Below are 27,015 nucleotides of genomic sequence, written 5' to 3' on the forward strand. Positions count from 1 at the left end.
CACTCCCCAGAAGATATATATCAATATAATATCAGATTAACTAGTGTTTTTGCTCTGCTGCAACTTGAAGCAGTTCGGTTGTTCTATCTTTTTCTTTACTCAGCAGACCTCAGAGCAAATGAAATGTACGTATTACAGGCAGGGGGTGTACAAATATTTGGAAGCATCAAAAGCACAACGTGCCAACGGCCTTGCCGCAGTGGTAACACCGGTTCCCGTCAGACCACCGAAGTTAAGCGCTGTCGGGCTGGGCTAGCACTTGGATGGGAGACCATCCGGTCTGCCGAGCGCTGTTGGCATGGGGGGTGCACTCAGCCCTTGTGAGACAAGCTGAGGAGCTAATGATTGAGAAGTAGCGGCTCCGGTCTCGGAAACTGACACACGACCGGGAGAGCGGTATGCTGACCACAAGCCCCTCCATATCCTCATCCAATGACGCCTATGGGCTGAGGATGACATGGCGGCCGGTCAGTACCGTTGGGCCTTCATGGCCTGTTCGGGAGGAGTTTAGTTTTTTAAAAGCACAACACATTAACATGCCTCATGCTGTGCAAGGATAACGTTGGCTTTCTAAACATCTTCTAGGAATGGATACATAAAGGTTCTGTATGGTTTTCAAGGAAATGTTACCCAGTTCTTCCGGCAAAATAGTGGTACGTTCATGTAACGAGGATGGAGATGGATAGCGACACTCACGATTCTTTCCAAAATAGACCACAAAGGCTCAGTAATGTTGAGATCTGGTGACTATGGTGGGCAGTGGAAATGCGACAGTTCATCCTCATGCTCACAAAACCAGCTCTGGACGATGTAAGCTGTGTTACAGGGTATAAAATAAATAAATAAAAAAATAAAATATTAATTATTGTATATGTATGATAGTGATTGGTTGTAATTAATATTTGCTCATCTAGAACGTGGATGTTTAATTATTTCGTATCAGACGCTTGACAATGGCTTTTTTGTAAATGCAATGTTATTCGTTGTTGACCGTGAAATGTAACTCAAATAATCGGACTTCGTATTTAAATCGTTTCCAAAGACTGCTGCGGTAGGTGCGGACTCAAAATCTCAATATTAGAATAATTTGCCAGCCATGTCAATACGTCATACGGAGGTGACTGTCTACTAAACATAAAGAAGTTTACACAGTTAGTTAAATCAGATATATTCAACGAATAAGCCTACGGTTAAATAATTCAACTTACTTTCACAAATATAGAATCATTACAGAGTCGAGTGCCTAGTGAGAGTGCAACTCGCAGTGTTCTTATATAACATCAAATATGGCGGTGTGCCAGTTAATAAAATACAGGGTGAGTCACCTAACATTACCGCTGGATATATTTCGTAAACCACATCAAATACTGACGAATCGATTCCACAGACCGAACGTTAGGAGAGAGGCTAGTGTAATTGGTTAATACAAAAAAATAAAAAAATGCACGGAAGTATGTTTTTTAACACAAACCTACGTTTCTTTAAATGGAACCACGTTAGTTTTGTTAGCACATCTGAACATATAAACAAATACGTAATCAGTGCCGTTTGTTGCATTGTAAAATGTTAATTACATCCGGAGATATTGTAACCTAAAGTTGACGCTTGAGTACCACTCCTCCGCTGTTCGATCGTGTGTATCGTAGAGCACCGAATTACGTAGGGATCCAAAGGGAACGGTGATGGACCTTAGGTACAGAAGAGACTGGAACAGCACATTACGTCCACATGCTAACACCTTTTTATTGGTCTTTTTCAGTGACGCACATGTACATTACCATGAGGGGTGAGGTACACGTACACACGTGGTTTCCGTTTTCAATTACGGAGTGGAATAGAGTGTGTCCCGACATGTCAGGCCAATAGATGTTCAATGTGGTGGCCATCATTTGCTGCACACAATTGCAATCTCTGGCGTAATGAATGTCGTACACGCCGCAGTACATCTGGCGTAATGTCGCCGCAGGCTGCCACAATACGTTGTTTCATATCCTCTGGGGTTGTAGGCACATCACGGTACACATTCTCCTTTAACGTACCCCACAGAAAGAAGTACAGAGGTGTAAGATCAGGAGAACGGGCTGGCCAATTTATGCGTCCTCCACGTCCTATGAAACGCATAAATTGGCCAGCCCGTTCTCCTGATCTTACACCTCTGGACGTCTTTCTGTGGGGTACGTTAAAGGAGAATGTGTACCGTGATGTGCCTACAACCCCAGAGGATATGAAACAACGTATTGTGGCAGCCTGCGGCGACATTAAGCCAGATGTACTGCGGCGTGTACGACATTCATTATGCCAGAGATTGCAATTGTGTGCAGCAAATGCTGGCCACCACATTGAACATCTATTGGCCTGACATGTCGGGACACACTCTATTCCACTCCGTAATTGAAAACGGAAACCACGTGTGTACGTGTACCTCACCCCTCATGGTAATGTACATGTGCGTCACTGAAAAAGACCAATAAAAAGGTGTTAGCATGTGGACGTAATGTGCTGTTCCAGTCTCTTCTGTACCTAAGGTCCATCACCGTTCCCTTTGGATCCCTACGTAATTCGGTGCTCTCCGATCGAACAGCGGAGGAGTGGTACTCAAGCGTCAACTTTAGGTTACAATATCTCCGGATGTAATTAACATTTTACAATGCAACAAACGGCACTGATTACGTATTTGTTTATATGTTCAGATGTGCTAACAAAACTAACGTGGTTCCATTTAAAGAAACGTAGGTTTGTGTTAAAAAACATACTTACGTGCATTTTTTTATTTTTTTGTATTAACCAATTACACTAGCCCCTCTCCTAACGTTCGGTCTGTGGAATCGGTTCGTCAGTATTTGATGTGGTTTACGAAATATAAATATATCCAGTGGTAACGTTAGGTGACTCACCCTGTATACATGCTTCCCGCACCAGCTATTGTACAAGACCTACTTCTTCTTAATGAAACATAAGAGTGTCGTAATTGTATTTTGTCTTAATACGCCATAGCGCTGCAGTTCTGTGCCATAGGCTTTATTTATTTGTCAGCGATTAATTATTTAATTAAGATTTCGCGCTTCCGATGAAACTCACGCACGGCATGCAAATGTGCCTTTGTAAGGGCCTTGCCGTCTTGGAACACAGCATCACCCTGGGATGTACTATGGGGTGGATCTGATCAGTCAAAATGGTCACAATCTTTGGCAGCGATGCGAACTTGCTGAGTAACAATGGCGCCCATGGAATATCACGATATGGTTGCCCAAATCATCACCGAACCATCACCATCTTTCACTCTTAAAACGTAAACTCGAACCTGTTGGAAAATTTGAAACAAGACGCATCCGACCAAACCACTTTCTTTCCATTGCTCCATAGGCCAGGCTTTATGGCTTCGGCCGACATTTTCCTGTTACGGGTATTTGCATCACTGATAAATGCATTTGGAATTCCAGTTTATCCTGCAATTCCCAAATCCCTACTTATGGGACTCTCTTCATTTTTTTTTATTTTTTTTTTTTTCGACAGGATTCGCGAATGCAACATTCTGTTCTGCAGTGACCGTCTGCCACGCTCACTCAACACACACTTTCGTCCGCGTTGTGACATAGAGGATGATGTTACTCAGCTTTCCCTGTATGCGGTACTAATCTTCGAAGCGGTGCCGTTTGAAACACCAAACACTTCGGCTACATCTACATCTACATCCATACTCCGCAAGCCACCTAACGGTGTGTGGCGGAGGGTAGTTTGAGTATCTCTATCGGTTCTTCCTTCTATTCGTCTCGTATTGTTCGTGGAAAGAAAGATTGTTGGTATGCCTCTGTGGGCTCTAATCTCTCTGATTTTATCCTCATGGTCTCTTCGCGAAATATACGTAGGAGGGAGCAACATACTGCTTGACTCTTCGGTGAAGGTATGTTCTCGAAGCTTTAACAAAAGCCCGTACCGAGCTACTGAGCGTCTCTCCTGCAGAGTCTTCCACTGGAGTTTGTCTATCATCTCCGTAACGCTTTCGCGATTACTAAATGATCCTGTAACGAAGCGCGCTGCTCTCCGTTGGATCTTCTCTATCTCTTCTATCAACCCTACCTGGTACAGATCCCACAATGGTGGGCAATATTCAAGCAGTGGGCGAACAAGCGTACTGTAACCTACTTCCTTTGTTTTCGGATTGCATTTCCTTAGGATTCTTCCAATGAATCTCAGTCTGGCATCTGCTTTACTGACGATCAACTTCATATAATCATTCCATTTTAAATCACTCCTAATGCCTACTCCCAGATAATTTATGGAATTAACTGCTTCCAGTTGCTGACCTGCTGTATTGTAGCTAAATGATAAAGGATCTTTCTTTCTGTGTATTCGCAGCACATTAAACTTGTCTACATTGAGGTTCAATTGTCATTCCCTGCACCATGCGTCAATTCGTTGCAGATCCTCCTGCATTTCAATACAATTTTCCATTGTTACAACCTCTCGATATACGACAGCATCATCCGCAAAAAGCCTCAGTGAACTTCCGATGTTATCCACAAGGTCATTTATGTATATTGTGAATAGCAACGGTCCTATGACACTCCCCTGCCGCACATCTGAAATCACTCTTATTTCGGAAGACTTCTCTCCATTGAGAATGACATTCTGCGTTCTATTATCTAGGAACTCTTCAATCCATTGAGAATGACATTCTGCGTTCTATTATCTAGGAACTCTTCAATCCAATCACACACCTTTGGTTACGGAAGCACCAACATACGAGTACCAACAATTTTCCCCCGTTCGAATTTTCTTAGCTCCGACATACTGCACTCACCACTACGCAGAACACTGTTCTTATTACGACTGACATTTGCAACATACCGAGGACATTGCACAGGTGCCGTTCGTGATGAGATACAACAGCGCAAGGTGCGTGCTTGGCTAGCGCCCGCATCTGTGTTCAAAGACGCATTCCTCGCGGTGTTCCCATATTTTTCTCCAACCTCCGTAAATTGCCGCATCGAGAAAGTGGAGCCAGAACGAGTCAAGGGTTAAGATGTTAAGAGGTAACCGGCTTGACGCAAGCGAATAGTCTTGTGCCAGGAGCAAGGTACTTTGTAGTTTCAAGGTCGACGTCTCAAAATACCGGTCGGCACAAGTGCTGGTGTGTAAATGCCGCTTGTATACGTCGCACTCTCCTGGCAATACAAATAGAAGTCAGCGCTCTGGAAAGGACTACGGTCTGAAAACTTTATTCCACTTTAGTAGTGTGTATTGAGGAACAACAATTTCAGACAACGGTTTCAGATAAGATGCAATGCTCTGTCGTGAATTTTACAACATTGTATCGTCACACGACCAACTGACACAGTACACGAAAACAGAGCCGTTTAAAGCAAAAAAAAATCCTGCTTGTAGATAATTCAATGAAAAAATGTTGTTGTTGTTGTTTTGGTCTTCAGTCCTGAGACTGGTTTGATGCAGCTCTCCATGCTACTCTATCCTGTGCAATCTTCTTCGTCTCCCAGTACCTACTGCAACCTACATCCTTCTGAATCTGTTTAGTGTAGTCATCTCTTGGTCTCCCTCTACGATTTTTACCCTCCATGCTGCCCTCCAATGCTAAATTTGTGATCCCTTGATGCCTCAGAACATGTTCTACCAACCCGTCCCTTCTTCTTATCAAGTTGTGCCATAAACTCCTCTTCTCCCCAATTCTATTCAATACCTCCTCATTAGTTATGTAATCTACCCATCTAATCTTCAGCATTCTTCTGTAGCACCACATTTCGAAAGCTTCTATTCTCTTCTTGTCCAAACTATTTATCGTCCATGTCTCACTTCCATACATGGCTACACTCCATACAAATACATTCAGAAACGACTTCCTGACACTTAAATCTATACTCGATGTTAACAAATTTCTCTTCTTCAGAAACGCTTTCCTCGCCATTGCCAGTCTACATTTTATATCCTGTTTACTTCGACCATCATCAGTTATTTTGCTCCACAAATAGCAAAACTTCTTTACTACTTTAAGTGTCTCATTTCCTAATCTAATTCCCTCAGCATCACCCGACTTAATTAGACTACACTCCATGATCCTCGTTTTGCTTTTGTTGGTGTTCATCTTATATCCTCCTTTCATGACACTGTCCATTCCGTTCAGTTGCTCTTCCAAGTCCTTTGCTGTCTCTGACAGAATTACAATGTCATCGGCGAACCTCAAAGTTTTTATTTCTTCTCCATGGATTTTGATACCTACTCCGAATTTTTCTTTTGTTTCCTTCACTGCTTGCTCAATATACAGATTGAATAACATCGGGGAGGGGCTACAACCCTGTCTCACTCCCTTCCCAACCATTGCTTCACTTTCATGTCCCTCGACTCTTATAACTGCCAACTGGTTTCTGTACAAATTGTAAATAGCCTTTCGCTCCTTGTATTTTACCCCTGCCACCTTCAGAATTTGAAAGAGAGTATTCCAGTCAACATTGTCAAAAGCTTTCTCTAAGTCTACAAATGCTAGAAACGTAGGTTTGCCTTTCCTAGCTTCGAAGATAAGTCGTAGGGTCGGAATTATGTTATGTTATAAAATTAAATTTATAAACTATTTTTCGCTCAAATAACGTCACAGAATTTTTTGTACTAGTCTAGGTATGTTACACTTACCCTTATATGCAAATGAGTAAAAAAGCACTGAGAATTTCGCAACAAGGTTAGATTTTTGGCTCTCGTCATTATTTAAGTTCTGGAAGCTATCACTTAAACTGATGATATATAAAGACGTAACATTACATTTTAGACCTTTTATGGTATGTGATATTACTTCCTACAAAAATATGTAGATTTATTTTATTGCTTCGAACCAAAATACTGAGAGGAACGCTTTTACTGAGTGTGTTTGGTGACATACCTTTGAGACACGCAGTGCTGCCATTGCTGAGCGTGTAGGCGAAGGCGCCGACCTTGCAAAGGCAGTACTTCTGCTCCTTGCAGTAGGCGTTCGGAATGCAGTCCTCATCGTAACGGCAATCGACTGGAAAGTAGAACAGAAATACAGATTCCAAGAGAAGACCAATGCCCAGCACAATTTCTTCACGGTCTGAAGAAATTCCATATCTCCATGAATGTTTTGAGTCTCAGTGCGACAATAAGAATTAGTTAATATTCCGCTATAGACAAGGGGGACCACTAACCTGTGTAGTGCGAATTTAGTTGATGCAATGTGCTAGTTGCTTTCCTTAGTAGTAAATGAATAGATTTGGTGAACACTTTACAAGAGACCTGTGTTTAATATGAAAGATGATCATGAATTGTGGAAAATAAAGCTGATGGTCATTCTTTATTAAATTACCAAGTGTAAAATATTTAATACTGCAAATTTTAATGATATCTTGGTTTGTTTCGGAAGAATTGTGATATCTTTTTGCCGCACACACTAATTTTAGTGGCGGAAAATCATTTTGTAGAGGAAATTGCATAAAGATGGTAGTTTTGTTCATATGTTTCGCAGGTGTAGGATGACGTTACTAAAATTATTCAGTACTTTCGTGTGATACAATTTTCCATATATACCTCTTGCACGTTCAGCTGTATTTAGTAATAATATAGTTTTGTAAATGAGGTAATGATCACTATTTAATTAAAATTTTGGTTATAAAACCAGCAGTTTTAATTTCGACCGTGTGGTGATTATCAAGTGGAATAATCCAAACTATGCTTCAGCAAGTGTCAAAACGTAAAAATTATCTGACATTTGTACATGCCGTCGTCACTTCCTTATGTTGGGTATTTAATGGTAAGGATGCATCCTTACAGTTAAATACCCAATATACTGTTGTGATGACGGCATGTACAAATGTCAGGCATTTCTTATTTTGACATATCGACCCTCTGGAATGACAAGGCGTCAACTAAGAATTCATTCGTGTCGTGTAAATTGATTTCAAAATTTCCTTAACTCATTATTCAGTCGTCTCTCACTCTACAATAACGATTTTTTGATGTGGTACTACTAAGTGCTTCTCACAAAGAACTGTGACGAACATTTACAAAAGCAGTGAAATCTGGAATGTAACTGTGTTAACCTTTTCCCTACCACATTCCTTGTAAAACTGCTGCTGCAAACAACCTCTGAAAACTACAAGAAATTTGTACCTGGTCATGCTTTCGAGGGCCTATGCGTTTTCAAGTGCCACTTACCTCTACCTTGTTTCTTCAGTCAATTTATAAGAGCAAATTTCCTTTATCTTGTTTTTTTTTCTACTTCCAAATATGAACAACTTACATGGTAGATTTTTCCTCGTTTAAACACTGATATTTGTTAGGAAGAAAAGATTTGACAAATGAAAACTATTAATTACAGTAATATTCATATATTTTTATCAGTAGTTACAAGAAAAATGATTCAGTAGTAAAAAAGTATGTTCCATCTGTCAAACAGACCTCGGTATCCCAACGAATCAAACAAAGTGATATCAGGTGGTACTTCGGCGTACTTGTAACTCGGCTATTTCTCCGCAGATTGCAACACGACTACTTCAACATGTATCAGCATCTTGTCACACTAAAAACACTTTTTTTTTTCAATTTTATCAGTCGGAACCTTGTCATTGCAAAGGGTCGATGCGTTAAACCACAGCTCTGCAATATTCCACTCGATAATGGCCACATGGCCGAAATTACAATGGCAGATTTTATAAATAAATTTCATTCATGATGCCGTTTAAAAAAATTTCTTGAGTATGGATCACAGTTACAAGTTAATAATTAAGTATATATCTGAAATACACGACTCGACTCCAAATGTTCTTGCAAGTAGTTCCGTTGCCACAGTTCTTACCGTAACAGATTTATCAGACAATCTGAGCAGACCTCTCAGATTGTTTGCAGATGATGTTGTCATTTACCGTCCTAGAAAGTAATCAGACGATCAAAATAAATCACAAAATGATTTGGACAAAATATCTGTATGGTGCAAAAAGTGTCAATTGACTCTAAATAATGTAAAGTGTGTGAAGTCGTCCACATGAGTACCAGAAGGAATCCGCTAAATTTCGGTTACAGGATAAAACACACAAATATAAAGGCTATAAATTTAACTAAATACTTAAGAATTACAATTAGAAATAACCTGAAATTGGAATGATCACGTAGATAATGTTGTGGGGAAAGCAAACCAAAGAGTGCAGTTTACTAGCAGAACTCTCAGCAAATGCAACAGGTCTAGTAAAGAGACTCCTTACACTACGCCTGTCCTCCCGTCCTAAAGTACTGCTGTGCGGTGTGGGATCCGCATCACACAGAATTGACGGGGGGCATCGAAAAAGTTCAAAGATGGGCAGTTCGTTTTGTGTTATTGCGAAATAGGAGGGAGAATGCCATGGATATGATACGCGAATTGCGTCGGCAGTCGTTAAAACAAAGGCGTTTTTCGTTGGGGAAGTATCTTCTCATGAAAGTTCAATCATCAACTTTTTCCTTAGAATGTGAAAAATTTTTTGTTGGTGCACGTCTACATAGGGAGAAATGATAAAATAAGAGAAGTTAAGGCTCGCACAGAAATATTTAAGTGTCCGTTTTCCCCTGCACTCTGTTCGAGAGTGGAACGGTAGAGAAATAGTTTGAAAGTTGTTCGATAAACCATCCCTCGGTCATGGATGTGTGTGTTGTCCTTAGGTTAGTTAGGTTTAATTAGTTCTAAGTTCTAGGCGACATGACCTGAGAAGTTAAGTGGCATAATGCTCAGAGCTATTTGAACCATTTGATAAACCTTCTGACAGGCACTTATTTGTGAATTGTAGAGTAATCAGGCAGATGTAGACGTAAATATTCGCTCGAAACTGGCTGAGACAGACCTGCATTCGCCGACAGCCGCAGTTCCTGTTGGGTTGAAACCGATCGTCATTGACAAGGCGTGACATTCGTCTCCAGTCCCTGTCGGTCACCATTTGTCTACGACCACTGTTCTTACGCCGTGTTACGTTGTTGCGAGGGGTACAGCATTCCTTGTAGACACGTTGGACAGACCACGTTGATTCAACAAATGAGGCAACTTCATTCGCGGTGTGATCATGGGGACGACCATGCACGATGTACTTCCTTTTTGCCTTTCTGTCACGTTATGTGTAATTGAAGGTGGAGCGGGGAAGAAAGGAAAGGAAAGGAGGGGATCAAAACTGTCAGTTGCATTGCAACATGACGTGGAATCAGCGCGGCGACGAGTGAACATGTGTACCGGACCAGGACTCGAACCTGGGATATCCTGCTCACCAGGCAGGTACCTTAACCACTGCGCCATTCGGGAGACAACGCCACCGCAACTGGGCGGACATCTCGGCACGCCTCACGGCCGATGCACGCTAGAAAGCCTACATAGAGGGAGGGAGTGGCCAATGGTGATAGCATCGCTGATTGGCTGGGAGCCGAGGACGCCATATTTTTACCAAACTGACGCTTACTTGGTACGAGTATAAATAGATACTGTGTGTGATACTGTACTATTGGTTCTCTTCAACGCTTCGAACGCCAATTCTATTGTACAATTATGTACAGGTTGTAATACGGTAGGTATTGAAGGGCTTTTGTATGTTCTCTGTCTGTTCTATTTACGTAAATTACTTTACAGTCACTCTCTTGGTCTGATCTATCAACTCACTGGTTGTCGCTGCTAGAAAGCTCGTTTGGTTTCTTTGTGTATCGAACAATCAGTTTCTCTCAATATGATTATAATGCCTACAAAACAAAATTAAAAAATTAAAGAATAACCTTTTTACTGATACATCCCCTCCATGAAAGAAAAAGTAAATGAACACCACACTATTACTACTGTGGCCTTGTAGTATGGGGGTGGAGTTTTAACTTTAATCCGAAGGTTGAGTTCGAATCCTACTCGAACCAGGTTTTTTTTAAACGTCCTTTTTTCGACTTTTAATGGTTCTTGAGTGACAATTCATGCTACACGATCTGTTTTAACATGTATACGGACTGGCGACTCACACTTGGCTCTGTAGTCTTGGCTATTCACATTCTTGTAAATTATAATTATCGTGTGGATATTCAGTTACTTATTTTGAATTACTTTCTGCTGTTTCAGTAAAGTACCTAAGTATTGATATTTCTCTGATTTTCTGTGGTATAGAGCTCCTAAAAGTGTGTACGAATGAGGTGTTTTGCCAGCATAAGAAAATGATATAAGGTCGACACACATTTAAAATGTATTATGTGGGGACGGAAAGAGACAAGAGTTTATCAATTTCAACGATGAATACCCGCAAGGAAAAATCTGAAATAGCATCATGTGTTCTGAGATACATTAAATGAAACTTCTTTTTCTTATTAATCAGCTGTCAATGTATATATAGCATCATAAAATACAGCTGTTGAAATTCGGCATACATACACACTGCTTCAAGATACTTCCATTCGCTCACAAATTTATTAGGGCTATATAAACATAGACGAATGGCATTTGTTTTAATTATATACCGAGTATTAAGGTAGAAGATCTGCTCTGGTCTCATGCGTCAAACACATGCCTTATTTTACTCGTGAAGTGGCTAGCTTTCTGCTTGTGTCTCTACCTAATTGTGTGTGTGTGTGAAATCTTATGGAACTTAACCGCTAAGGTCATCAGTCCCTAAGCTTACACACTGCTTAACCTAAATTATCCTAAGAACAAACACACACACTCATACCCGAGGGAGGACTCGAACCTCCTCCGCGACCAGTCGCACAGTCCATGACTGCAGCGCCTCAGACCGCTCGGCTAATCACGCGCGTCGCTACCTAATTGCACGTCCCGCGCGCAATCTGGTAAAAACATGGCGGCCACTGGCCGATTGGCCACTCTCTCCCTATATAGGCTCTCTAATCCACACTCCCATCGAGCGCCACCTACCCGCAGTCGCTGTCCATTTCCTCCTTTTAGCTCTCTGACATTCCCACAGGAGGTCCGACGTATTTGTGCATTCCCACTGAAGAAGTTAGATCCAGTGCCCAGCTAGGATTATCGAGGTATATAAATGTGTGGTGTCTATTCTTTCGGACATGTCCGAAAGAGCAGCCACCGCGCATTCATATGTTCTGTCACGTCTCCACGACGATTTATCTTAACTGCGCTGCTTCCGTGCAACCCTCTGATACATACGCACTCCACTTCGCTCCCATGGCCTAATTCAGCGGTGGAGGGCCACGCGACCGCCTGGCACCAGTTCTAGACCACCTAAACAGTTCCAAAGCGACCATTGTGCTCTTTTAAGCATGTGACTGATACTTTGCCTCGTGAGCTTATAAAAAATTACTTCGCTCCTTACTCTAAAGAAAGCTGCTCGACCCTTTGAAACAAAGAAGCTAACACTGATAAAGAGGGTATCGAAATCTTTGATAATACTGTAATCAAGAAGAACTTGTTGTGGAAGCAACGTAGCAAAGTGAGGTTACCAATACGATGTTGCTTTGTATACCTTCGTTGCCGTGATCTTAAGAAACTATAGCCCGATTAAAATTACTTGACAAGTGACAGACGTCTGTCACTTGCCGCTACAGTGTTGCCATAACGGCTGCCGGCTACTGCTCAGTTGTAGGCGACATACAGACACGGCGGATCACTACACAAATGCTGTTAATGTGTAACGCAGAGCAGGGTTGGCAGCGGCCGCCACGGCTACGACGGTCGGAAATAGAAGGTGCTCCGTCGACAGCTGACTTTTAAGTTCCAATGACTGAACTGCAGCAGACGACCCGTTTTGTAGCACTGAACTTAAATTCAGGTCCTAAGCAAGCCACAACCTCGTGATGTAGATTGTATCTGAGAAAATAGCTATGAACAATTGACGTCAGAGCAAAAATTACGACCGCCTTGTGCACAGCGATTAAAGCTAATCTATACGACCAAACTCAAGACAGAAAAAAATTCAATTACAGCGCTAATAGCAACTGTAAGTTCCCGCTGTCACTGGTTACCTGAAACTATCCTCACACCAGCTACACGAGCTGCCGCGTGACCAACCAACTGAAGCAGATTCCAAATGAAAAAAGAGTGAGAGAAGGAAAAATAAGAGCGAATAAAAAAGTCAATACGGTTTTGAAAAGTACTAGAGAAATATTATTATATTCAAATCAGTTAACGGAAAAAATAATAGTCAAACTCTTTTGAATGCATTTATGAGTAAAAAAAAAAATTGCTGCACTTGACAAAATTCGAACCTACAAACTTTTACGCTGAAGCACCAAAGAAACTGGTATAGGCATGCGTATTCAAATACACAGACACGTAGACAGACATAATAAAGAGCTGCGGTGGGCAACGCCTACACAAGATATCAAGTGCCTGGCGCAGATTTAGAGTTGTTTGGGTTGTTGTGGGGGGGAGACCAGACACCGAAGTCATCGGTCTCATCGGATTAGGGAAGGACGGTGAAGAAAGTCGGCCGTGCCCTTTCAAAGGAACCATCCTGGCCTTTGTCTGGAGCGATTTAGGGAAATCACGGAAAACCTAAATCAGGATGGCCGGACGCGGGATTGAACCGCAGATTTTAATCGGTTACTACTGCTACAATGGCAGGTTATCAAGATTTAATTGAGTTTGAATGTGGTGTTATAGTCGGTCCACGAGTGATGGGACACAGCATCTCCGAGGTAGCGATGAAGTGGGGATTTTCCCATACGACCATTTCACGGGTGTACCGTCAATATAAGGAATCCGGTAAAACATCAAATCTCTGACATTGCTGCGACCGGAAAAAGATCCTGCAAGAACGGGACCAACGACGACTGAAGAGAATCGTTCAACGGGACAGAAGTGCAACCCTTCTGCAAATTGCTGCAGGTTTCAATGCTGGGCCATCAACAAGTGTCAGTGTGCGAACCATTCAACGAAACATCATCGATATGGGCCTTCGGAGCCGAAGGCCCAGTTGTGCAAATTGGAAAATTGTGGTAAGATCCTATGGGACCAAACTGCTGAGGTCATCGATCCATAAGCTTACACACTACTTAATCCAACTTACACTAACTTAACGCTAAGGACCACACACACGCCCATGCGCGAGTGAGGACTTGAACCTCCTTTGCGGAGCGCCGCACCAACCGTTGCAAGGGCGCCCCAGACCGCGTGGCTAACCCGCGCGGCTCACTCGTTTACCCTTGACGACTGCACGACACAAAGCTTTACGCCTCGCCTGGCCCCGTCAACACCGACGTTGGACTGTCGATGACTTAAAATATGTACCCTGCTAGGATGAGTCTCGTTTCAAATTATATCGACCGGAATGACGTGTACGTGTACGGAAACAACCTCATGAATCCATGGACCCTCCAAGTCAGCAGGGGGCTATTCAAACTGGTGGAAGCTCTGCAATGGTGTGGGGCGTGTGCAGTTGGAGTGATACGAGACCCGTAATACGTCTAGATACGACTCTGACAGGTGACACGTACATAAGCATTGTGTCTGATCAGCTGCATCGATTCATGTCCATTATGCACTCTGATGGACTTGAGCAATTCCAGCAGGACCCTGTGACACCCTACACTTCCAGTATTGCTAAAGAGTGGCTTCAGGAACACTCTTCTGAATTCAGCCACTCCCGCTAGCCATCAAACTCCCCAGACATGAACACTGTTGAGCCTATTTGAGATGCCTTGCAACGTGCTGTTCAGAAGAGATCTCCACCCCTCGTACTGTTACGGATTTATGGACGGCTCTGCAGGATGCATGGTGTCACTTCCCTCCAGCACTACTTCATACATTAGTCGAGTCAATGCCACGTCGTGTTACCGCACTTCTGCGTTCTCGCGGGGGCGCTACACCATATTAAGCGGGTGTATCAGTTTCTTTGGCTCTTAGTGTGTACGTTGGGTTAACACGCTATCCAGTGAGCCACGCCACTAAGCTGCGGAAAACTGCTACATTTATGACTCTGGTGATCCAGTTGCCTAAAAAAATTCAGCTTTACGCAGTGTCGTGCGAAGCTTATCTTGTGTGGGCTGATCTCTGTGATAATAACAACGTATTTGTGAGGCTGAGTCGCGTCTTGTCCAGAAGGATCCAGTATGTAAAAAACCCGTGAATTCCGTTAGGGTCGTTGTGTGTGTGATTGTGTGTTTGTGTGTTTGTGTGTGTGTGTGTGTGTGTGTGTGTGTGTGTGTGTGTGTGTTGTTTTTGGTGTGGTTATCAAGTGGGATGAAATACGAAAAAAAAGAGCCAGACGCAGTATTCGGGATCCAAACACATAAAGAAAGAAAGCCGGACAAGGAATCGGAAGCGAACTAATTGTGGCAATTTGGCAATGGCGAACGGTTCGGTCTCGTCGTTGAGTGCTCTGATTTGAGGAAACCAGCTCCAGCGGGTAAAGTGTCGCTGTCAGACTACAGAACGCTTCAACCAACAGAAACTTAGACATACACTCCTGGAAATTGAAATAAGAACACCGTGAATTCATTGTCCCAGGAAGGGGAAACTTTATTGACACATTCCTGGGGTCAGATACATCACATGATCACACTGACAGAACCACAGGCACATAGACACAGGCAACAGAGCATGCACAATGTCGGCACTAGTACAGTGTATATCCATCTTTCGCAGCAATGCAGGCTGCTATTCTCCCATGGAGACGATCGTAGAGATGCTGGATGTAGTCCTGTGGAACGGCTTGCCATGCCATTTCCACCTGGCGCCTCAGTTGGACCAGCGTTCGTGCTGGACGTGCAGACCGCGTGAGACGACGCTTCATCCAGTCCCAAACATGCTCAATCGGGGACAGATCCGGAGATCTTGCTGGCCAGGGTAGTTGACTTACACCTTCTAGAGCACGTTGGGTGGCACGGGATACATGCGGACGTGCATTGTCCTTTTGGAACAGCAAGTTCCCTTGACGGTCTAGGAATGGTAGAACGATGGGTTCGATGACGGTTTGGATGTACCGTGCACTATTCAGTGTCCCCTCGACGATCACCAGTGGTGTACGGCCAGTGTAGGAGATCGCTCCCCACACCATGATGCCGGGTGTTGGCCCTGTGTGCCTCGGTCGTATGCAGTCCTGATTGTGGCGCTCACCTGCACGGCGCCAAACACGCATACGACCATCATTGGCACCAAGGCAGAAGCGACTCTCATCGCTGAAGACGACACGTCTCCATTCGTCCCTCCATTCACGCCTGTCGCGACACCACTGGAGGCGGGCTGCACGATGTTGGGGCGTGAGCGGAAGACGGCCTAACGGTGTGCGGGACCGTAGCCCAGCTTCATGGAGACGGTTGCGAATGGTCCTCGCCGATACCCCAGGAGCAACAGTGTCCCTAATTTGCTGGGAAGTGGCGGTGCGGTCCCCTACGGCACTGCGTAGGATCCTACGGTCTTGGCGTGCATCCGTGCGTCGCTGCGGTCCGGTCCCAGGTCGACGGGCACGTGCACCTTCCGCCGACCACTGGCGACAACATCGATGTACTGTGGAGACCTCACGCCCCACGTGTTGAGCAATTCGGCGGTACGTCCACCCGGCCTCCCGCATGCCCAGTATACGCCCTCGCTCAAAGTCCGTCAACTGCACATACGGTTCACGTCCACGCTGTCGCGGCATGCTACCAGTGTTAAAGACTGCGATGGAGCTCCGTATGCCACGGCAAACTGGCTGACACTGACGGCGGCGGTGCACAAATGCTGCGCAGCTAGCGCCATTCGACGGCCAACACCGCGGTTCCTGGTGTGTCCGCTGTGCCGTGCGTGTGATCATTGCTTGTACAGCCCTCTCGCAGTGTCCGGAGCAAGTATGGTGGGTCTGACACACCGGTGTCAATGTGTTCTTTTTTCCATTTCCAGGAGTGTATGAACATCGAATGGGGTGACTTCATATCAAACACTACTGTTCTTGAGAAGGCAAAGATGTAGGGTACAGAAGCCACCATTATTGGCCTCCAACTCAGATGGATTGGGCATGTCCACCCGACGAGAAACAAAGGACTTCCTGGACATATTTTGTGTAGTGAAGTGAGCACATTGGTAGAAGGCCCCATGGTGCTCCTCTGAACCGCTATAAGGACCAGTTCAAGAACAATCTAAGGAGTCTAAACATCAACTCAAGTAACAGGTGCGCCGCAGCAGAAGATCGTGATCGCTGGCGCACGGATACTTCAGGTGTTGCCATACGTTTTGAATGGGAACGTCTGAGATGCAAACTTCGGCTGGCCTAGCCACGTCCTCCACCATGTGCCCGCATGTTTCATGCCAGGATTGGTCCGCTAAGGCATCTCCATACCTGAACTGCGATACAATAATAGAAGTACAGGAGAAAAATGAAAACTCGGATACAAGTAACAGCCGACTGCTATAGATGGAGGAGAATCCGAAACAAAGGTTTGCACTACGATGCAAATAATCGTTTCTGCGAGAAGTATTATTCAATTTTTGTAGTCAGGATGGAGAGAATAAAGTAAATAAGCGTCATTTGATTCGATAAACAAATCTGCATTATTTCTAACGCGAAAAGTTTCAGATTGTTATAGATTGGTACCATGATACGTGGAGCATGCTATAACACAATAACTTTAAGCATGAAGTAGGTTTCGAAAAAAGTCTCTAATCTCGAGACCTATTTTGTAACAAGAGTTCATCCAACGATAACATCCCACAGCCAATGAGGAAACAAGCGGTGAGTTATCCCCTGATAACATATACGTGCTGTTATCGCCGCGTGCCACGGTTTTATCGCTTATGCGACAGGCGTGTGACTCACTAACTAAACTGAATCCTCCGCTAACCGTACACAACAATGCGCGTATGTGAATATACAGTACTTCCATCATTAAAATGTTTGCCTGATGCTGTATATCTCTGTTTCTCTAGAGTGACCGAGCACATGAGTTTCAGACGCAGCGTTTTCAGAATTGTATTCCTCGTGATATTTTTCGTGGGGCAGTTTCATCACAATATGCAATCATTGGAGGCGTGCCCCCCTTTTTGGCCGTTGAAGTACCTATTTCTCATTAGACAAAGGCTCACCCTCGACTTCGTTGCACTATCCAGTTACAATCAATAACATTCTTTCTCTGTGATCTTCTCGGCGAAAGTGATGAACTCAGCGATGTTTCTTTCCGCGTCTGCAGTCTTTCGATAGGTTGGATGCTACTCGCCATGATACACTCTTCATGTCAGAGTGGCACTTACACGCAAAGTCCTCAGCTACATCTCATATACATTCTAATCTCTGCCTTCCCTCCATATTTTTTTTTCAGCTAGTATCATGGAAGTTATTCCATGACGTCCTATCGTCCTCTATTTTGCGGAGAACTTCATTTCTTGTTAGTCCTTTCATTTTCAGTATTCTTCTGTAACATCCCATCTCAAACGCTTAGACCGATTTTCCTACAGACCACAATTCACTCCAGGAGCGTACATTCTAAGAAACGTCTTCCACGAATTAAGGTTGTGTTTGGTACCAGTAGAATCCCACTAGCGAAGAATATTCTCTTTCCGTGCACTAGGCTGTTCCTTATACTCTACTTGATTCTCTCTCTTAATTCTGCTTCCAAGACAGCAGAACTACATTTGTCTACTACATGGTCCTCAATTTTGATGTTGTTCGACGCTAATCGCATTTCTGCTACTCCTCGTTATTGACACCCGATCGATATTCTGTTCTCAGTGCGCTCTTCAACGCACACTGCAATTGCAGTAACTCTTTATTACTTTCACAAAGAGAAGAGAGAATTATTTCTGTTATAGATCTCTTATTATGGAATGTTAAGGCAGTTCTTAGAAGTCTCATAAGATTTGTTCCAGTTAGTAATGTTAAAATCTGAACACGGAACTATAGCGAAGTCACATCGACCATTTTGGTGATTAATTAACCAAATTTTCTTGAATGACATGTATTGAACGACATATGGGAATTAACTTAAGTGTTTCTGTCTCAAAAAGTTGTGACTGTACAAACCTGTTTGTAATTTTTTTTATAGAAAAATGTACTTTGTACTCAGAAATCATCAAGGTTTTCCTATTTTTCTAATACTCAAGAGATATTGTTTTGTTATTTTTAAGTGATTTTTACATCCATATTTTCAAAAAATAATTTTTTTGTAATTGTTGATGGCTGATTAGTGTAAATGTTCAGGCTAGGCAGAGTAAATAGGATATCCAGGCTAAACAGCGTAGCCAAATAAAAAATCATTGATATCCTTCCACAATACGTTTTAAATCCACTTCTGAACCTTTCTTTTATTTCCTTGGTTGCTTCTACGATACACACATTCAACGGTAGAGGATCAAGGTTGCATCCCTGCCTTACATTTTTTTTAAATCAAATTCTCTCTTGGTCTCCCTCTCTTATTGTTCGTCTTGGTTTCTGTACATATTGTATATCATCCAGCTTTTACTATACAATAGTAGAAACCAGTATAAAGGCATAGATATTTGTAGGAAAATTATAATTGTCGGTTGGAATAGCTGTACTGAGTTTATAAGAAATAGTATGAGATCCAGTATACCGACAAATGCATTCAGATGGTGTCGCATTCGATGTCAGTAGTACAGTATATAACAAGATACCAACGATTAAGGTGGTAGAGGTTGGAACTCGGTATTTAGGCAGCTGGCTCTATGTGGTGTCATGTGTGCGTACGTGCCTTTGCTGAGGAGAGGAAGTATACACCATTAGTGACCACGCGGTCACCATTATCATGGATGAAAAAGCAAAAGTCGGTGCGTACAAGGAAATGGAACTCTCTACTCGTCGAAACGCCGAGAAGATAAACCGTTCAAGTGCAGTGATTGATAACTTCGTTAGATTGGGTGCATGATACGGACAGTATAGAAAATACGGGCAGAGTACTAAATTATCTGAGGCCTCGAAACTTTTACTTTTGCGCAAAGCAATGGCCACACACCATCTTTCTTCTCAACTTGTTGCTGATTTACAGTTGCCAGTAACTGCCAGACGAGTACGACAAATTTTATCAAACGACAAACATTTTGTGTTCCAGAAACAACTGTAGAAACCTGCTCTAACACCAAAACACAAACATGCTAGATTGGAATTTCCTGAAAAACAAATGTCTTGGACTTAAGAACGGAATAAAGTGACCTTCAGTAGTGAGATGGAGTTTAATTTAGGTAGGCCTGATGGATTTCACTGTCAATGGCATGTTCTGAGAACAGAGCAGCCAGTAAGAATGAGCAGAAATTTTGGAGGTGGGAGCGTTATGATTTGGGCAGCCTTCTGCACTAAAGGTAAGTCACGCACTGCTTGGCAGAACACTACAACGAAATCTAACGTATACACTGAGATGCTAGAGACAGGATTGATTAGAATGCATGAGGACCTAGAGGACGAAACTCTAAGGTTTCAACAAGATAACGCACCTGTGCGTTTCTGCTATAAGATAAAGATGTCTTGCCCTGGGCTGCACGTAACCGGATTTGAACCTCGTGAAAAACCTTTTGGGAGTACTTGCAACTTGCAAGGCGCGTTCATCTCCATGGAGGGCAGTTTGAGGTACATGTGATCTGAAAAGAGCGACACAAGAAGAGAGGGCGACAGTTTCACTGCAGTAGCTGCAAACCCAAACAAAATTAATGCCGAAGAGAATTTTTTAAAGTAATTAGGAAGAACGGAGGTTGGGCAACAATGCAATAGCTCAACAAAACAGTGAGTGTCTTTATTTCAATTTCCATCCGGAAAATGCAAACGCCTCGTTTTGTTACTCGTGTTATGGAAGAAACTATTTAATTCCGTCATGATTGTTTGTCTCGCACGTATCTATTACTTTCATAATAAAATTCCAGACATGTATGCTTCAGACACCGTACTATAACTTTGGTAGAAACTCTGCCTTTATACTGATTCCCACTATTGCAGTGTATTTCTATTTTTCCGAAGATTTAGATCAAGTTGGACCACTTTACAATGTAAACGCGTTTTCTTGATCGGCAAATCCTATGACAATTCCTTTTTATTTCTCAAATTTTGCCTCCATTATCAAAGAGTTTCATTACACAAGTATACTTCCATAAATATCTCGGTTGATATAACAGTACTAACGATGTTGGAGGATTACTCACCCCTCTGCCTGGTGTCATTTGCTGGAAAACGCGTTTCGATACTTTCGACATTTCAAGAATTAAAACACGTCTTACGCCTTACGCGATTCATACAGTGACAAAACTACCCGGAGTGAGAGAAAATCTAATAATGTTTGACATTATTATTTTCTACACCAGACCTGCAGTTGCGAAAATCTTCGCCTCCTACTCGATATTAACTAATTACAGTGAGAGAAACTCATGATCCAGTATTTAATTTACAGCTGAACACGGATATCTTTTTGCATTTCGGTCACCGGAAAATACTTAAGACTCTGTACAGCGAGCAGAGATGTGATATCTAAGGATGTTCTCTGTTATCTTGGAATAAGCTTTCAGTTTACATAGCTAGTGATAATTTTTTTGCTGTCGTCGAATGAAAAACCAGAGCAATGCGGCAGTGAGTTTGAAATGAGTGAAACCGGCGCACTCGATTGATATTGTTTTTACACTTCAAGTAAATGCTAGAATGGGTTCTCAAATATTAGGACGACTATCTCTTGTCGTGAATTTAGCTGATCACGTTAACTGCAGTTTGAAGGATAGGAGTCACCTGTTCGAAGGTTGTTTTAAGCCCCATTGTGTTTTACCAGGCATTGTCCTGTTGGAGATAGTATTCTCCTGTCTTCCTTCGATCTGAGCACCGTTTCGTACTGTCAGCAGCGGGAGGGGTGGGGGGGGGGGGGGGGGGTGAGGGGGCCGATGAGAGCTACAGTGGAATCAATTCTCTTTGCAATTAAAGCTGTGTGCCGAATACGGAACCTTCATTTCCACCAGCCGGGATCTTACCGAAATGTCTCGCAGTTTCAGTCTGACAGCACCTTTCTCCTCCTACAGTGTAGTCCTTTAGCCTCTATCAGGTACATTTAGTAACGACGGAGGTGAATGCTAGTTAAAGCGTCAAGAAGTAAAGATGAAGCCACTCGTCGATCCAATGTGAAATTCTTCAGCTGACTAGGACTTGAGTAAACACCCATCCAAAAATCCTCTTAATGCCTCCTAATTTCATTTAAATATTTAAAATCAGAAAATAGAGGGTGATTCTGACATTTACATAAAATCGAAACGCACTGTCTGTGAGTACGTTCGCTAAAATGACCGTTCCGCTTTTGAATCTGTGTGATATTATTTCAGGATGATTAGTGACTACAAGACAGCCATCATATACTGGTGACGTTATTAAAAGGGCTCAGTTGTCAAACGGTTTGCGCGGGGCTGTCAATGGAATCACTGCAGCTCACAACCAGACATATGTTTCACTGCTAGAAGTGTCCTACCAACGTGCGAAGTGATGCCGTAGGGTCTTTTTACACTCGTCTTTCAAGCTGCTGAACCTCTTCCCTAGTTATTGCTTTCTCCTTCTACTTAAGACTGCTGATACGTTTTACAATTCAAGATAACGACGCTTTACGTGAATAGAAACTGTCTATTGTAGCTCAGTTATGCAATACTTTACCAATTCAGTATTATTGGTGTTACAAATAAAAGGCTTTCAGCACAGCACAGTGAAAACACAAGAATACGAATGAGGCAAGTAACTTATGAGGGACTGTTCCACGTCACTGATTCAAAAAGCACTTTTATATCTCAGTACAATCTTCTTATTCACAGAGACATTTAGCATATTGTTCAGGGTGTCACTGAAAACGATCAGCATAGAATTACTTTTGCTGTCTGCAAATGAATTTACTTTCTTTGGGAAAGATGGTATCTAAGAGCACAAGAGGAATGAAAGCCCCTCGATCTGTGTCAAAACTATGCACAAAATACTCCCACTTGAAATACTGCAGCGCGTCATTTGTTTCGTTGACAGTGTTATCAAGCACGTAGTTGCGCACGGATAGGACGCATTTGGTGAGGACCTGTTTCCAGAGGACATTTCAGTACGATTTGTAAATACTTATTTGTTCTTGATGCAAGAATGGATTTTGCTGTATAGCTGTGTGATTCCAGAACAGAGTTAGAATCGGAAAATCATGTGTGTAGTGCCATATTTCTTTTCCCAGACGACGTAATATGTTTCCTTCACATTCACGCATGCGCTGTCTCGAGAAGGTAACGAAGACCCGAAAAACTGGTAAAAAAACCCATATAGTATACTGTGTCCTTTTCCTTGATTGGCATTCTGTAATGACATTTCCAGTCTTTGCACATTATGCTATGGGAGTAGGTAAACAGCAGGTCTCCATCTTTGTCAGACAACCGCCGGTTACTTATTCTACGAGATGGGTAATGTCTTGTGAGGAACTAAAATCAGCTATTGCAGTGTCCATAGTTCCCTCTGTCTTATACCCATCATTTTCCTTCCTGGCAGTCTTCAGTGATTGGACAACGCGGTTTTCGAGAACTGCGTACCGTATTCGAAACTGCGCTTCGCATAGTTCTAACCAGTGTGTTCTGCTGCGACTTCTCCCGTGGATAGCGACTATTTCTTTATGAATAATCTGTCCACAAAAATCGCGCAGTATTAGGCTGTTCGAATGTTACACACTCACGTGGTCCGGCCGGCAGATTGTGTGTGTTGTTTCGTATTAATCATCGCTTGTCTCGATTACATTGTCAGCTATTGACACTGAACTAATGTTGCAATGAAGTGATGAAATCCTGAAGAGTACTAATCAAACGTAATATTAGCGTCAATTTGTAATTTTCTTAACATTTCATTCTAATAAATATTAATTTGGCAACAGAATGAGAGATTCACATCTACACCTATATCTACATGACTGCTATGCATTTCACAATTAAGTTCCTGGCAGAGGGTTCATCGGACCACCTTCCAGCTGTTTCTCTACCGATTCACTCTCCAACAGGGAGCGCGATAAACGAACCCTGAAATCTTCTCGTGGGAGCTCTGATTTTATTACGATCATCGTTCCTCCCTATGTAGGTTTGAACCAAAAAAATATTTTCATACTCAGAGGAGAAAATTCGTGATTGAAATCTAATGGAAAGATCCTGCCCAAAGGAAATCGCCTTTGTTTTAGTGATTGCCAACCCAAATCGCGTATCATGTCCGTGGCACTCCCTCCCCTGTTTCGCGATAACACAAAACGAGCTGCCCATCTTTGAACTTTTTCGATTTCTCCCGTCAATCCTATCTGACGCGGATCCCACACCGCACAACAGTACTCCAGAAGATGGCGGGCAAGCGTAGTGTAAGCAGTCTCTTTAGCAGATCTGTTGCATTTTCTAAGTGTTCCGCGAATAAACTGCAGTCTTTGGTCAAATACAAAGTACTGCCTTTATTGAAGAACCACGTTTTAGTAAGTTCCTGAGGAGAGGTAGTGCAGTGAGGTAACGATGGAAAATTAATCAGAAGAACTGTGCTTCGGATCCTAGTAACCTTATTTAGTGAACCGCTCGCAAGCTGGCTTGCGTTTAAAGCGATAATTTTAGACTAAGCCAAACAGTGAGTTGTGAATACTAACTGAAATCATAATGTTGAAAGTAAGTGAGTTGGATGTAATATTTTCTTGATTATAATCAGAAAATTAACATAACTAACAAATAAAAATAATTATTACAACTCCATCATCAATTGTACTAAATGACCTTAATTGTCAAAAATTTTTTTACATTTGTTGGTGGAATAATGAAAGATGTGTAAGCTGTGAAAACCAACCTATCATCACACACATCCATGCCCGACGTAGGATAGGATTGGAAGCTGCGACCGTAGCGGTCGAGCGGTTCCAGACTGTAGCGCCTAGAACCGCTCGGCCATACCAGCCGGCATTTCATTGTTGACACTACACATGATTGCACGTAACGTTATCGAGATATTCACAGCAACATAGGTCTCCGTACAGGATCTTTGACAACAATGTATTTCAGCTAACGAGGAAAATATACACTATCTAATCAAAAGTATCCGGACATCTATTGATGGGCATTAATATGAGATGTGTCCACCCTTCACATTTGTGACAGCTTTAGTTCTGCTGGGGACACTTTCAATGAAGTACCTGAATCTCTGTGAAGGAGCCGATGCCAGAGAATGTAGTGATGCTGGATTCTGGGGTGCGGAGCGAAGTCGAAATTCTAACTCAAACCACAGGTGTTCCATTGGGTTCAGGTCGGGGCTCTGGATAGGCAAGTCCATTTCAGCAATGTTATTGCCCCACAGATAAGGCTTTATGACAGGGTGGATTGTCATACTGGCATTAACAGCCATCGAACCTGCGACCGTAGCGGTCGCGCGGTTCCAGACTGTAGCGCCAGAACCGCTCGGCCACCAGCGGCCGGCGAGCTCTTCTCACCTGCCCATTCAGTTGTTACTGTTTCTCTATTAACAGTACAATATTCACCGCCTCTACGTATACTGGCGGGGCTCTCGTGACGTCTAGTGATAAGTTCCGCATTATACAGCAGTGTCCGGATACTTTTGATCAGGCAGTGTAATACTCCCAAAGAAGGAAACACGAAAGAAGATTGGGTTTAACGTCCAGTCGACATCGAGGTCATTAGAGATGGAGCACAAACTCGAATTGTTTGAAGGAAGAGGAAGGAAATAGGGCGTGCCCTTTCAAGCGTACCATCCCTACATTTGCCTGATTTAGGGAAATCACGGAAAACCTAAATCTAGGCAGTCGGACGCGGATAGTATTCCGAAAGGTGTCGTGGGGTTGTAAAGTAACTGCAAGTGGTTGCAGGTAGTGGAGGATCGCCGGTGCTGTTACGGCCGCAGCGGGCAGCCGGGGCCGCCGGTACTCACTCTGTCCCCTGCGGAGCTGCGCGGGGTGGTGGACGGCGCTGGCGGCGCCCGTCAGCAGCAGAGGCAGCGCCAGCAGCAGAGGCAGCGCCAGGTCCGTCAGCAGCGGCGCCGCCGGCTCGCGGGGCGGCAGCATGGCTTCAGCAGCCGCGGCGGCCGCGCGCCCGCATCTCCGCCTCTATCTTATCGCCTCCACCTGCACGCAGATAACACGCGCCTCTTGTCTCTGTTCGCCACTCAATCACTTGCACGTTCGACGTGACGCCCGATTAAATATTAGTCACCCTCTTAAAAAAAAAAAGAAAAATGCACACTGGTCGCTTTGGACCATGGCGGCTATGTGACCGTCCACCACTAACCTGCCATGGCAGTGATAGGTGTGTATGTGTGTGTGTGTGTGTTTGTATGATAGCCGGTTGCATGTAATCAGTACAGTGATATGGGTCCGACAGTAATATGAGTCGACGTGGGGACGCGACAGAATGGCTGAGAGGAGCTAACGAATGTTTACACGTTAGGGATGGTGGTTTTCGCTGAAAAAATTGCCCCTTCAGTTATATATCATTTTTCCACGCCAGTTTAACCTGACTGTTAAAACCGCTCAAAATAATTGCTTTCTGAAACAACCGATTTTCAATTTTTTTCCATATTACACACATCAAAAAAGTTTTGCATCACCTCCGTTCCGAGAGTTCCGAAACCTGTACAGAAAATTGGAATAGAGATCAACTGAAACGTCCCATTTTGAAACATTATAAATTACTGTGCTAGTAAACTTCTACGTCATTTGATTTTCAAACAGTTGAGCAAAACTGAACGTACTCAGATATTTCTCTCTTTACTTATTCTGATCATCACTAAACTGACACACAATATTTTTAGCGCAACGCTATCTGACTTTCAATAATCCCTACAAGAGAATGGCTCTGACTAACAATAACCTATACCTTTCACGAATCACTTACCTCACAAAAATCTTCGTTACTCAAACTACTGCAATACAGCGAGCGCCAATACTGCCAGCTAAATAAAAGATTCTAACTACAGAAGGCACTAACTACTGATAGGCATAGTTAGCAAATGAAAGATTTTGATAGAGAACAATCAATGTATTTACCTTAATAATGTTCAAAAGTCATAATATATATATCAGTTCATGACATCCAGTCTTACAAATTTCGTTTTTCTGACGGACACATGTCCAGATCGTCCGTTCTCAAAACTCGGCCATCTCTCTCCCCACATCCACCACTGC

The 27,015-nt window shown here is 43.1% G+C and overlaps 1 protein-coding gene and 1 pseudogene across 1 annotated transcript in view; one reads left to right on the forward strand and one right to left on the reverse strand.

Moving 5' to 3' along the window:
- Nucleotides 1-25,918, reverse strand: part of LOC124712349 (prion-like-(Q/N-rich) domain-bearing protein 25) — a 98,706-nt gene extending 72,788 nt beyond the window's left edge. The window contains exons 1-2 of the mRNA XM_047242647.1: nt 25,764-25,918; nt 6,884-7,006 (exon numbers count right to left, since the gene is read on the reverse strand). Of these exons, the coding sequence (XP_047098603.1) occupies nt 6,884-7,006; nt 25,764-25,896 (256 nt within the window). The 5' untranslated portion in view covers nt 25,897-25,918. The remainder of the gene's footprint in view (nt 1-6,883; nt 7,007-25,763) is intronic.
- Nucleotides 182-299, forward strand: LOC124723684 (annotated as a pseudogene).
- Nucleotides 25,919-27,015: the final 1,097 nt, after the last annotated feature.

Source organism: Schistocerca piceifrons, chromosome 1 (genome assembly GCF_021461385.2).
Source record: "Schistocerca piceifrons isolate TAMUIC-IGC-003096 chromosome 1, iqSchPice1.1, whole genome shotgun sequence".
NCBI lineage: Eukaryota > Metazoa > Arthropoda > Insecta > Orthoptera > Acrididae > Schistocerca > Schistocerca piceifrons.